We start from the raw sequence: 14,973 nt of genomic DNA on the forward strand, positions 1-14,973 counted from the left end.
ATCCTCCATGGACAGGCTGTATTTTCCATTCATCATGAGACCAAATAAACTTTGCACACCCAGTAGTATAGCACACTAAGAGTATCAACTTGGAACTAGAACAGGACTCTTCGACACCACAACGTCGACCGATATGCCGCCATCCACATTATTACATTATTATACATACTTGAACCAAGTTTGATTTAAATCCCTTCAGCTGTTGTCAAGCATCACATTTTTACCTGACATGACCTCTGACCTTTGATGCAGAAATCTAATCATTCATCTTTTCATCATAATATATACTTGTACCAAGTTTGGTCAAAATCCCATCACTGGTTCACAAGTTAGCTAGGTAACAGAATTTTTACCTGACGGGACATCTGATCTTTGACCTCTTGACCCAATAATCGAATCAGTTAATCTTTGTGACATTATACACACTGGAATATATACATGTACAAAGTTTGGTCAAAATGCCATCACTGGTTCACAAGATAGCTATTAACAGAATTTTTACCTAACGGGACCTATGGACTTTGACCTCTTGACCCAATAATCTAATCAGTTCATCTTTGTGACATTATACACACTGGAATATATACTTGTACCAAGTTTGGTCAAAATCCCATCACTGGTTCACAAGTTAGCTAGGTAACAGAATTTTTACCTGACGGGACATCTGACCTTTGACCTCTTGACCCAATTATCTAATAAGTTAATCTTTGTGACATTATACACACTGGAATATATACTTGTACCAAGTTTGGTCAAAATCCCATTAGTCAGGGGGTCAAATGCATATTTTGGCCTCACCTGGAAAGTGGTTCCAAAGTTTTTTTCTCAGTGTTTTCATGTTATATAGGTATTGTACTCTATGAAACTGCATGATGGCATTCTCCAATCATTGAGCATTTTCATATAACAGGCTTTATACAATTGCGGCTATCGGGACGCAAAACACTGGTTTTAGGGGGGTGTGGAAAATAGAAATACCCTTATATATTTACAAGCATTCAAGCTAGGGTCTTGATTTTTTGCATATGAGTGTATCTTGACCATACCTATTCGTGGGTCAAAGGTCAAAGCCATAGGTCAAGGTCAAAGGTCAAATATCTGGGTCAAACGTGTACAACTCAGCATTGTTTATACAATGTGATATATGTCTCATTATACTGAACCTGTATCCATTGTTATAACGTCTAATGTCTTGTTATAAGGTCTCATGAGCTCAATACTGAATGAAGAAATGCTCGACTACATAATATTTATTGAGTTCTTTCTGATTTTATGTTCAAAGATGACATCAAATCTGGTTATGTAAATGATCTGTATATGGTGTACCTATTCATAGATTACTAAACTACCAAAATTGTACATATTCTGTATTTGGTTTCAAAATCTTTCTTATATCATAAACATCATCAATCATCAGTGTTATTGTAATCATCGCCATCTTCCCCTTGTGAAGAAGTGAAGTGAAGTGAAGATGGCCCAGTGCATACCACCACCTGACCACCAGCAGCACCCAGAGGGATCAATTGTGAACATAGTTACTGGAAGGGTACAATCATCTTCAACAGTTAATGTTCACATATCAATGGAAATCGGGAGCAAACAATCCGGGGAATTTACAGAGGCTTTACCTCGAGGCTTTCATCACAAGATTGAAAGAAGGATAACTTCAATGGCAGACACGAAGAAGTCTGTAAATATCGGGACACAGAAGGTTTTTGATACAAACCTAATCTACAGTCATGTCATATGTCTGCAGGCCAGTAATATGGATATAGACATTGACCATCTGATGTCCCATTAACTGGCTCCACTGCCAACGGCTCTCTTTGCAGACTCTGGTGATTTGCGGATATCCACATCTAAATCCATCTTGAAAAGAGATATGAAAACTGAGGTGTCATCAAGAGTAGCTGAAGAAATAGAAGTCACTGTCATTGATGACAGCCCTTCTCTGGATACCTGGTTGGCCTGCTGTTGGAAATGTGCAGACGTACATTGATGCCTTCAAGCACAAAATAGCAGAGAAGCTCTCCAAATGTGATGTCTATCTAGTCTTTGATAGATACAATGAATTCAGCACCAAAGATTCAACACGATTAGCCAGGGGTACTGGCAGAGTGTATCAGTTGACACCCTCAACACCAATCCCCGCACAGAAAGCAGTATTGACTGTTACAGGCAATAAGAAGCAGCTCATCAAACTGATGTGCGAGGACTTGCAAAGAGATGAAGACTTTGTTCAGAACCATACGCAGGAGCACACACTTTTGATAACAGGACAGGAGGAAACTATCGAGATTAGCAAGGGCATTGTCATAGAAAGACGAGATCTGTATACGAGTCATGAGGAAGCTGACAATATTATAGTGCAGCAGGCATTTATGGCAGCTTCAGAGGGGGCATCCGGTGTAGCTGTGGTGGCTGATGATACAGATGTGTGGGCCCTTCTGTTGCACCACTGACTGGGGCAGAATCTGACATCCCAATTATAATCCAATCTCCTATACATGGAAGAAGTGTCAGTCAAGGCAACCGCTGCCCAATATGCAGAGCTCATTCCAAACCTGCTTGCAGGACACTCCTTATCTGGATGTGATACTGTAGCAGGATGCTTTGGCATCAGGAAGAAGAAGATGTTGAACACTATAAAACAACACTCACTGAGTCTTCTTGGAGAAATTGAGGCCCCCTGGCCTGAAGTAGTGAAGCAGGCAACTCAATTCGCTGTTGCTACTTACGGTCAGAAAAGCTGCCATACTCTCTGTGAGGCTAGAGCAAAGGTATGGAAGACCAGAATAGGCAAGGGGAGCAGCACAATGCCAAAACTCTGTTCACTCCCACCAACTGATGCTGCTTTCCAGGAAAATCTAAAAAGAGCACACCTACAAACTTTCTTGTGGAAGAATGCCTTAAGGTCTGAGCCTCAGAAGTTAGACCCGTTGGTGTATGGATGGAGCAAAGATGGGGATATGCTCTGCCCAACTACAGTTCCTGGAGGAAGTCAACTGGTCCCCGAGTACATCCAAAAGATCATCAGTTGTGGCTGCTCCAGTGACACATCATGTGAAAGTATTCGATGTGGATGCAACAAAGCAGGAATGATTTGCTCCATCTTCTGTGCCTGTCAGCAACAGGACGCAGCATCAGTATGTCACAACAGAGTGAATACTACATCACCTGATTTTTTTTGATTTTTTTTGTATACTGAATCGAGGCTCGTGAAAGAGCTAACATTTATTTCACAAACAAATCAACCAGACAAACAAAATATATAAAAAGAGGGAGCGGAAGACAAGATGGGGAGAGAAGGGGAAGCACAAAAAACACAACATTTGAGAGCAGGGAGAAGTGTGGGAGGGAGAGGGCTTGGGGGGAGGAGGCGTGGGAAGGGGTTGGGGGGGGGGGGGGGGAGAGGTATAAAACACAAGGGGACCAAGGACTTCCAGGACAGAAGTTGGTATTTCAAAAAAAAAAAAAAAAAAGTGTAGGATTTTGGGTGAAATTAGCAGGGGTAGAAAAGATCAAGGTTTTGGATGGGGGAAGATAAGAGATGGTGATGAACACCTGTTTTAAAGACCTGGAGGGTGGAGTGGGATTGAAGAGTGTGAGGGAGTTTGTTCCAGAGGCGGGAGAAAAGAGGAGTGAAGGTGAGCAGAAAGTCTTGATTTTGGCAGTTTAACCATAAGAGGGTTGCAGGCAGATCTTGTGCGACCTGTAGGAATATTTGGGGGACAGAGCCCAGAGAGCTGGGGGGGGCAAGGCCAGAGAGGAGTCGGTAGAAGACGGAAAGACCACCATCCTATCCTGCCTGCAGTGAGTGAGTGAAAGGCCCTTGGAGTTAGCTTCATCGCGGGAGATTCCAATGATTCTGAACGCTTTGGTTTCAACAGCGTGAAGACGAGCTAGGTGTGAGGCAGGAGCACCAGACCAGAGGGGAGAGCAGTATTCCATAGAGCTGCGGATGAAAGCCTTGTAAGTGGTGAGGAGCTCAGGTGTACCAAGGAAGGACTTCGCACGATGGAGGATGCCCAGTCGGCAACTGGCTTTGGAGGCCAGATTTGAAATGTGGTTTTCCCAGGAAAGATCATGGCAGATAGTGAGACCCAAAAGCTTGAGTGACAGAACTTATTGGAGAGGATTATTCAGAAAGTGGATGGGAGGGTTGTCCAGTCCGTCTTTTCGGTGAGACATCATAAGAGTGTGAGATTTGTCAGGATTGAAAGACATGTTCCACTTGCTTGCCCAGTCTGTGATTTTGTCCAGGTCTGCAGAGAGTGAGGAGGCTGCAGACTGCCAATCTGAGGGATGAGAAATGGAGCGACAGAGAGTAGAGTCGTCAGCAAAGAGATAGAGAGGATTTTCAAGAGAGTCAGAGAGATCATTGATGAAGACCAGAAAAAGCACAGGGCCCAGCATAGATAGTGATGATGAAACAAGTGATGAAGGGGAAGATGGTGATGATGACAATAACACTGATGATTGATGATGTTTATGATATAAGAAAGATTTTAAAACCAAATACAGAATATGTACAATTTTGGTGGTTTAGTAACCTATGAATAGGTACACCATATACAGGTCATTTACATAACCAGATTTGATGTAATCTTTGAACATAAAATCATAAAGAACTCAATAAATATTATGTAGTCTAGCATTTCTTAATTCAGTATTGAGCTCATGAGACCTTATAACAAGACATTAGACGTTATAACAATGGATAAAGGTTCAGTATAATGAGAAATATATCACAGTGTATAAACAATGCTGAGTTGTACACGTTTGACCCAGATATTTGACCTTTGACCTTGACCTATGACTTTTACCTTTGACCCACGAATAGGTATGGTCAAGATACACCCATATACAAAAAATCAAGACCCTAGCTTGAATGCTTGTAAAGATATAAGGGTATTTCTATTTTCGCCACGCCCCTAAAACCAGTGTTTTGCGGCCCGATAGCCGCAATTGTATAAAGCCTGTTATATGAAAATGCTCAATGATGGGAGAATGCCATCATGCAGTTTCATAGAGTACAATACCTATATAACATGAAAACACTGAGAAAAAAACTTTGGAACCACTTTCCAGGTTCAGCTCCTGGTCCCCTGACTACATCACTGGTTCACAAGTTAGCTAGGTAACAGAATTTTTACCTAACGGGACCTCTGACCTTTGACCTCTTGACCCAATAATCTAATCAGTTCATCTTTGTGACATTATACACACTGGAATATATACTTGTACCAAGTTTGGTCAAAATCCCATCACTGGTTCACAAGTTAGCTAGGTAACAGAATTTTTACCTAATGGGACATTTGACCTCTTGACCCAATAATCTAATCAGTTCATCTTTGTGACATTATACACACTGGAATATATACTTGTACCAAGTTTGGTCAAAATGCCATCACTGGTTCACAAGATAGCGAGGTAACAGAATTTTTACCTAACGGGACCTCTGACCTTTGACCTATTGACCCAATAATCGAATCAGTTCATCTTTGTGACATTATACACACTGGAATATATACTTGTACCAAGTTTGGTCAAAATCCCATCACTGGTTCACAAGTTAGCTAGGTAACAGAATTTTTACCTAATGGGACCTCTGACCTCTTGACCCAATAATCTAATCAGTTCATCTTTGTGACATTATACATACTTGGAGCAAGTTTGACTTAGTTCACGTTAGGCGTTCTTAAGTTATGGCGGTAACGAAAACCTATTACAGACTCTGACCTTTGACCTCTTGACCCCAAAATTAAATCAGTTAACCTTTGCACCATAATACATAATTGCACCAAGTTTGGTCAAAACCCCATCACTGATTCACAACTTATTAGAACATGAATGGAATCTCTCTCAGATGTTATCCATAAGAACTGCTCAGAAAAGGCTTCATGCGACAGGTTACAAAGCTAGAAGACCGAGAAGACATCATCTTCTTATAAAGGATGCTAAGCATTGTGCAAAGCACATCAACACTGGAATCTCGTATCCTGGAGGAAGATCCATTGGTCTGATGAGAGCCGATTTCTCCTGCATGCGACGCATGGTATAACTCGGGTTTGGCGGCAACCTAACACAACCTATACACCCAATAACATTGTAGAGTCCATCACATTTGGTGGCAGATTCATTGTGATATGGGACCGCCTGTTCTGACTGTAAACTTGACCTTGTGACTGTACAGGGTAACCTGACAGGTGAAATGTACCAAAGGGACATTTTGGATCTTGTTCCATATTTTGACAAGCACCTTCTAACAAGACCTGTATTCATGGATGACAATGCCAGACCCAACTGCTCTCGTGCAGTTTCCGACTTCTTGAGAAACATGCCTTAATAACATTTCCTGGGCCAGCAAGGAGTCCTGATTTGTATCCAATGGAGAAATTTGGGACATTTTTGGGCACAGATTTTAGAAACAGGACCATCTTGTTAAGAGTCTGGCAAAGTTGGAGGTTGCTTTGCACCAGGAATGACAATTCCCTTTGGATTCTCTGTGGTAGTTTATTCAGGGGACATGAAGGAGGGTTGCCACAGTCATTCGTTCTAATGGTTCTTTCACACTTTATTGACCATTTGGAAACATGAATTCCATTGCCACATCATTGGAGGTCGTTATTGGCCGGTCTTGAGCCCATAAGCTTGAAGTCCTGGAGGGAAGAGTGAGACGGAAAAGCCTCGAGAATGTGGTTACACAAGAGATAAGCGAGGAATGAAAGGGTTAAGGTGTGCAGTCAGCATGAATTTTGAACGTTTGACCAGGAGGGAGTTACTGGAAGGATGAGTGAGTGAGGGCAGAGGTAGCAACGTTAGAGAATAGACGGTAGAAAACAGAAACCACCGACTTGTCTGCGATGAGTCAACAACATACATTGTGCTTCGGCCTCATCACGGGAGATTCCAAAACCTTCGAGTTTCAGATTGCACAGAATTCCACTTTCGACGCTTTACCAAAATATGGTTTATTCTTGATGAATATTACAGTTTCTGAATAATTTTCTCGGTCATTGCTATGATCCAGAAAAACGAAGCCTACGCTTAACTTTTTACCTCTGCCACCTTAGGTGGGTGGAGGTTATGTGTTCACCCTTCTGTCTGTCTGCCTGTCTGTGAGCAGGTTATCTCAAAAAGTTGTGGACGGATTTGGACAAAATTTGGTGGACAGGTTGGGTGTGTGACAAGGATGAAATGATTAGATTTTGGTGAAGATCCTGATCCAGGGATTCTTTTTTAATTCTTAAGTAATTTTTCACCATTGCGAGATGGTGTCAAAACCGAAATATAGCACGTATCACAAAAAGTCGTGGACGACTTATGACAAAACTAAGCGGATGAGTTGCTAAGGTGAAAAGAACAAGCCGATTCGCTTTTGATTCAGGTCCGGATCCAGATCAAGCCTATCAGTGGGATACAAAACGTAAACTGTTCAGCCTGGCGGAGGTATGCGCTCTACCGAGTGCCGTTTTAGCTTCTATACCGTATGTATTAACACTTATACTCCTCCCATTTCTTTAATCCTATTTCCTTTCTACCTTATTTCTCTTCCTCTGGACACCTACCCTCCCTTCTCCCTCTGACCCCCCGACCTCTCATTCCTTCCCTCTATTTATTCTCACCATATTAAATAGTTGGCCCCTAATACAATTACTCCTCTTTTGGGCCATAACTTCAACCTGGAAGTACTCACAGTGGATCGTGTAGTGTGGAGGAAGCAGACGAACATGGGCAAGCGGGATGCGCCCCGTGTCTCCATCGTCAAACTCCACGGTCACAATACCCTGCGCATCGTCTTCCCCATCACCTTCACTTTCCCAATCCTCAGAGCCTGAACTCCCTCCACCTGGTCTCCAAAGGTAAAAGTGGGTGGAAAAAGAGGAAGATGTTATAAGATCTGATAGTCATAAGTATCATTAGTCAAAAAGGTTTGTTGACATAACCACTTGACATTGTGCATTTCTATTTCATAGCAAGCATTGCATTTTGAACATACCCATGGACCAGTCCATGCCATCCATCTATCTTTTTATACAGAAATCGAGGTTTGTGGATGGGCTAAATGACATAGGATTACAGGTAAACAGACTGGCATAGGGATGAAGAACATGTCAACAAAAATGCACAGGTACAGTGTAGTATGGGAAGGAGAATGGCAAGGAGGAAGGTTTCTGGGGGCAGGGAAGGGGGAAATGGGAGTAAAATTATTTGGGAGTGCTTAGAGGGAGAAACCATTAGCAGGTAATGGGCAGCAGTCTTGAGCCAATACCAGGCTTGGGAGAGAACTGAGTGTCTACCAACCTGCCTGGAAAGTGTAAGAAACAGACCCTGGGGCTCTGTGTCCTACCAAGAGAGCCTATTAATTTGAATAGCTTTTGATTTCATCAGCACGAGGAGAGAAAGATGGGAAGCAGCTGAAGCAGCCCAGAGCGGTAAGCCATACCCCAAGGTATTTTTGATTAAAGTCTTGCACACAAAAATGTAAAATGAACGGTGGACGGCCAAGAACTAACGTCTCTGCAGAGAATACCAAGGTGTCGCCTATCCGTCAAGCCCAGCTTGGAAATATGGTCTGTTAAATACAGGTTATAGTTGACAACGAGGCCTAGCTCTCCCATAGTTTGTCCATGCAGGAGAAGATTCGGGGAATCCCCAGCCAATATTTGTGGAGGGACAGAGTGAGGACATGGGACTTTTACGCAATGAAAAACATATTCCAAACGAGGTGATCAGCGACTGATGTAAACGTTTTCAGGCAGCCATTCCACAGTAGCCTGCTGGTCAGATGTATGGGGTCTTGTTCTGCACAGGGTCTTGTTCTGCAAAAATCGGTACATATTTCTCAACTCCCTCTCCCCCCGCCCCCTTCCATGCATCGGCTTCATACACAACTCTTCCTTCTGCTTAAAGCCATATCTTCTCCCATGCGTTCTCTTCAGTATCCTCCCTCCCACATTCTCCTGCACCGATTTATTTTTCCTATCCTCCTCCCTTCTTTTCTCTCAATTTCCATTTTCGTAATTTAGCTTCCCATGCCCTTAACACAAAATTATTTAATCATTCAACTTCACCCTGATTTCCATTAGTTTCAATTCCTGCAGCTCCATCATGAATTGAGTAGTATGTATTTAAATATATAAACTATATAAAGATTGGGATGGGGCAGATGAGCTGATCAAGCTTCCTTGGAGATCCAGGGCTGAGCTCTAATTTGGAATCCAAACACCACAACTACAAACTCCAAACTGAAACATCACTCCGCCAAACTGAAAAACTGACACCTAAAATACGAACAGACATCATGAAATATAAGTAAGTTACTTGAAAATTGTTTACAGGTATTAATACATCCAATGCTATATAGTCAATAAAGATTGTATGTTTCCATCTTCATAATAAAGTGTTTCATCATAGCATGGATGGTCTGAGAAGATGAAGAAGAACCACTCCGTTCAAAGACACATAGGGTTGACAAGGCAGTTTTTCCTTTGTTATTGCGCACAATCCTGGACAGATCATCACTCCGATGTAGGATACTCAATTGGCCCATTTTTCCAGAAAGCTGGTTGTCAACTCACTTGGTGTTATTTATTAACAGCATGACATGGGCTTGAACTCAGGATCCTAAGATCTTTAACCTTAACCATAAAGCCAACAACAGGTTTTTTGGGAAGATGAGGGAAAGCTTCATGATGTCCGAGCATTATCTCCTGAACTGGTCATTAACTGACTCTCATATTTTCCACCAACTTTTCCATATAATAATTACAACTTCCTCCAACCATATTGCTTTCAATTACTGCACCGGCCTTCGCATTCATCATTCAACTTTTCAGAATGTTTTGGAGGAGGCTTCATTGTTTTCTCTGCTTTTTGTGCAATATCAATTATTTTTGGGTTGAACCAATGTGGCAAGTAAACACTTGTTTACCCCTTCATAAGTTCTCTTTTTAAAGGGGGAAAATAAGTTGGTGTAAGGAGAGTCCCAGGAAAACGAAATTTCAATGCAACGACAAGTCCAAGGAATATATGAGAGGCATTCAAAAAATTCATTCACATCCTTAAGCCACGCTTTTATTTTTTTGCTCATTATAAACTTATATGCATATTTGTGTTATGACATTAGATCCTAATTCATTATTTGTTGTTAAAAAGTTAAATCTAGAAGTTGTGGAATTAGGGATCTTTAAGAAAACTGGCAATTGAGATTGTCACCAAGCTTTTATGCAAATAAAGTCCAGGTCCGGTGAAATCAAGGAACGTATCGTGACCATGTATGATGAGGGTGCACCCTCATATTATAAATAAACAAATGGGTGGCTGACTTTAAGTGTAAGTGAGAGTTTCTTGGAGATTGCTGTTGTTGGTGAATATCGCCTGGTTTTGGCCTAATGGTTAGGGCGGCGGGCTTGGGATCCTAAGGTCCTGATTTCGAATCCTGTTGAATTAACGCCAGGTGGAGTTGACTCAGCTTGTTCATCCTTCCGAGGTCGGCACAATGAGTACCAAATAACTGGTTATAGAGAGGCATTTCATCAGCGCCAGACACACCCACAGAAAAATGATGCAACCAGCAGCCAGGTGGCTGCACACGAACCACCCACCACCACCACTTCAATGTCGTCAATTTTTTTCCAGATGTAATTTTTCAAAGCAGCGTTTTCACCGTCATCCATGAAAACTTGGGCACGTATAAGGACTCAGCAAGATGGATCCCTAAAATCCTCCGCACTCATGATCGACAGCAATGGCTGGCATCAGCCAGCACTTCTTGAACTGCTCAATGCAGATACAGCCAACTTTATCACCAATCTGCTAACTTGTGATGAAATATGGAATCACTACTGGGATCCTGAAACCAAATTGAAATCCATGCAAGTGATAGCACAGGGATCACCACCACCCAATAAATTTTGCATCCAACACTGATTCGGCTAAATCATGGCCTCGATTTTCTGCAATTCCAGCGCAGTCCTGCTGATTGGGTAAATGCCTCACAAAAGTACAATCAGAGCGGAACATTATGCCAGACTAATGCGAAAGTTGCAGAAATCCAACAAGGACATATGCTGAGGGTGTTGCCCATAATAAGTGTGCTCCTACTTAACAATAATGCACTTGTGCACAATATAGCTTTTGCAGAGACCAACATTTGTAACTGTGGCTTTGAGCAGCTGGCTCGCCCTAATAAAGCCGAGACCTAAAAGAACCACCTTTGGAGGCCATTTTACCACACAGAGCAGGGGTTGGCCCCGAGACCTACAGTAGCCCGATGACTATTAAAAGTTTTGATATTGTATGTCCACCTGCATGGCAGCCAATTTGCCGACGACAAGGAAATGACTGTAGCAATCAAGACGTGGCTGAAGGAGCAATCCACAACATTCAATTTTACCTGTATAGACAGTTTGAGGTCAAATGAAGCAAGTGCATTGAAGTCAAGGGGAATTATAATGAGGAACAGAAAAAATTATTTGTGTGTCTCAGACGATTCTGAGATGTCGTTCATCCAAACATTTTGAATGCCCTTCGTATCCGTTCATTACAGTGAGACTCTACTGCACAACCTTATGTCCTTCTTATCCGCACCTCTCACAGTTGTGCCTGGGTACAAGGAATGATACTGCTGACTCCAAAAGGCGCAGACCCGTGTTCCAGGCATAACCTCTCGAATCGATTTTGGTTGGACATCTCTCACCTGCAGAAGAGAGAACAAAAATACTGATGTACACGGTCTGATGGTGAAGATTAAATGGTAAAATATATGAGTGAGATGCAGTGAATAGATGAATGAGCTATAAGGAGGCATATATGGAAAAGGTACATAAAACATAGCGGATAGAGTGAAATACTCGTAGTGGCTGCATGGGTAAAGACAGAATAGCACGTACAGCTTCCTGCAGCAGCTGCTCTCTGGAGTATATGCGAGGTCGATGACCTCTCTCACTATCGATCACCACGCCATAACTGGGGAGACAATGTCAAGACAATCAAGACGGAACACCTTGTTGAAAAGCTAAGAAAGAGAAAAAGAGACAATAATTTTGGATAAATTGTGAAGGCATACACATCTGGAGGTTGCAGGCTTTGAATGCGTCCAGCATAAAGCAGCTGGTCTGGCATCGGTATCAGCACACGGAGACCTTCAAAGAGTGCTGCAGGGTCCAGCAGAGATGATGTCCGGGCTGTAAATTACACCATAACAAGATTGTTCAGGGTGTTATGAAGCTTCTTTTTTTTTTTTTTATATAAATTTTTGGGTATTGTGGAGCTATTCCAACATCGGCCATTTAATTACATCGAAGCATGTAACTAACTAAGTCCAAATACAGGTTCTGAGATTTCTAATGAGTGGAACTTCCAAAGATTTTTAGCAATACTTTGTCGTATTATTGACTTACCAGGAACATAGTTCAGGTGAGCTTATGATATGGCACGTCATTCATCCGTCAGCCCATACGTCCGTCCATAAACACTTGAAACTTCTTCTCCGACACTGCTAATGGGATTGTGACCAAACTTTTGGTAGAACATTTGGTGAGGTCGAACTCAAGTTTTTTCATGGTATCCTCCCCTATCCCTATATCTACGTCGTCATAACGTTTCCCAAAATAACTTTAATTTAGATCTAGTTTAGCTGCCAATTTGGATTACAGGAAAACCTTTAGCAATCCTCTTCTCTCAGACCGCTAAACCAATCAATGCGAAACTTTAAATTTGTGATCAAATACCCAAAGGGAAATATGGTTTGTTAACAATGACATCATCAGTTGTGCGGTAGGGCAGCCATATGGGATCATAAGAAAACCTTTATAAATCTTCCTCCCTGAAACTGCTTAACTGATAGATGCGAAAGTTTACATCTGTGATTGACTACACAGAGGAAAATCTAATTTGATAACAATAATGTCATTGGTCACGTGATCTGGCAGCCATATTGGATTGAAGGAAAAGCATTACAATGAATCTTCTCTGAAACCGCTTAACCAACCAATGTGAAACTTAAAATATATGAGCGACTACCGATGGGAACAGTTTATTAAATAAGCTTATCCGAAACATAATATGGCCGTCAGCAACATCATGAAACAGAAAGTGGCCAATATCTCAAGAAACGTGAATTTTAGACACCTTGGAATGGCACCTCATCAATTAGGGCTAATTTTGACACAACAGGAAGTGTGACATCATCATAGCGGAAGTGGGTAATATCACAAAATCAAAATTCACAAAATCTCAAAAAACAATGGTCACAGACAGCAGGGAGATATTTGCACTATTTTAAACATCATGTCAATACCACCTGACCTAAAATGTGTATTCTAAATCCAGCTCTTATTTTTTACCCTGATCCATGCATCACTCCACCTTTTGGCAACCAGATAGGTGAGATACAGGACCATTTGTCCTCATATTTTGTCTGTGGAGCTGCCCCCTGAAAACCTTCTCTCCTGAGTCTGTAATTTTGTCCATTTGGGCATTTCAACACCTCATCTGTCTTCCAGACTGAACTATGAGGTTTTATATTCTCCCCTTTGTCCCTTGTCCACCTGTTCCTTGTTCCTTTATTATTACATCGATCCTTTTAAATATTTGTGCATGATGATGTCATAAATAGGAAATAACCGCTTATCTCAATTGGGACCAAACTGGCATTTTATATGTTTAAAATCAAAATCATGATTCAATGGTTTGTTCCGTAACCTCATTACATCATTGTATATAGTTATTATTGAATTGATTTTCCCTTGGTATTTGTTTGGTAATAAACCTGTTTGGTTTTATAAAAGATTTAAGGTCCTCGTGATTCTCCTCAGCCACGCGCGCAAGCTTACATCGCCATAATTCAGAACGTCTCGGAGATAAAGCCTGTTTCGGCCCTATATATGTATATATATATATATATATATATATATATATATATATATATATATATATATATATATATATATATATATATATATATATATATATATACAGTATATATATATATATATATATATATATATATATATATATATATATATATATATATATATATATATATATATATATATATATAGTCACGTGAAAAAGTAGGTACACCCCATGTAAAGTTTTGACTTTTTCAACATATTTCAACATACAGCTATTTGATCTTCATTTCAACAATATTGAGAGATAAAGGTGATATAATATAACAAATATCATGAAACATTTACATTTTGTAGTCCATTGCATAATTTAAATATACATCAATGCAAATTTCGCATGTGGAAAAAGTAAGTACACCCCTACATTTATCACTACTTCAAATACCTAAAATTAGAATCAGGTGCACCAGCTCAGGTGCAAATGATTAGAACATCGTTAGAGAGGATCTTGGAGGAACGTGTCTTATTTAAACCTCAGACATTTCGTTTGGTTTGCTCTTTGTTGTTGAAGTGTGCGGCGTCACCATGCCTCGATCAAAAGAGCTCTCTGAGGCCTTCAGAAAGAAGGTTAGAGATGCCTACGAGTCTGGGAAGGAATTTAAAAAGATCTTCAAACAATTTGAAATCAATCATTCGACTGTCCGGAAGATCATCTTCAAGTGGAGAAGATTCCAAACAACTGCCAACTTGTTCAGCCCAGGCCGCCCCAGCAAGTTCAGCCCGAGAGCAGACCGAAAGATGCTGAAATAAGTCTCTAAGAACCCCAGAATGTCATCACGGGACCTACAGGTAGCTCTTGCCAATGTTGATGTCAAAGTGCACGAGTCTACCATTAGAAAGAGGCTGCACAAATTTGATCTACATGGGAGGTGTGCCAGGAGGAAACCTTTGCTGTCCAGAAAGAACATCAGGGCAAGACTAAAGTTTGCCAATGAACACCCAGGCAAAGACCAGCACTTCTGGAACAATGTGCGCTGGACAGATGAGTCAAAGGTAGAGCTATTCAGCCACAGTACCAGAAGACATGTTTGGCGAAAACCAAAGACAGCATTTG

The 14,973-nt window shown here is 41.2% G+C and overlaps 1 protein-coding gene across 5 annotated transcripts in view; it reads right to left on the minus strand.

Annotated features, from left to right (window-relative positions):
• Nucleotides 1-14,973, minus strand: part of LOC137425954 (uncharacterized) — a 153,570-nt gene that overhangs the window by 18,872 nt on the left and 119,725 nt on the right. For all 5 annotated transcript variants that reach the window (XM_068114673.2, XM_068114697.2, XM_068114678.2 and 2 more), the window contains 4 exons: nucleotides 12,074-12,191; nucleotides 11,898-11,973; nucleotides 11,596-11,704; nucleotides 7,700-7,852 (listed from right to left, as the gene is read on the minus strand). In XM_068114673.2, coding sequence (XP_067970774.2) covers nucleotides 7,700-7,852; nucleotides 11,596-11,704; nucleotides 11,898-11,973; nucleotides 12,074-12,191 — 456 coding nt within the window. The remainder of the gene's footprint in view (nucleotides 1-7,699; nucleotides 7,853-11,595; nucleotides 11,705-11,897; nucleotides 11,974-12,073; nucleotides 12,192-14,973) is intronic.

The sequence above is a fragment of the Myxine glutinosa genome, chromosome 1, assembly GCF_964187855.1.
Source record: "Myxine glutinosa chromosome 1, kmMyxGlut1.1, whole genome shotgun sequence".
Lineage (NCBI taxonomy): Eukaryota > Metazoa > Chordata > Myxini > Myxiniformes > Myxinidae > Myxine > Myxine glutinosa.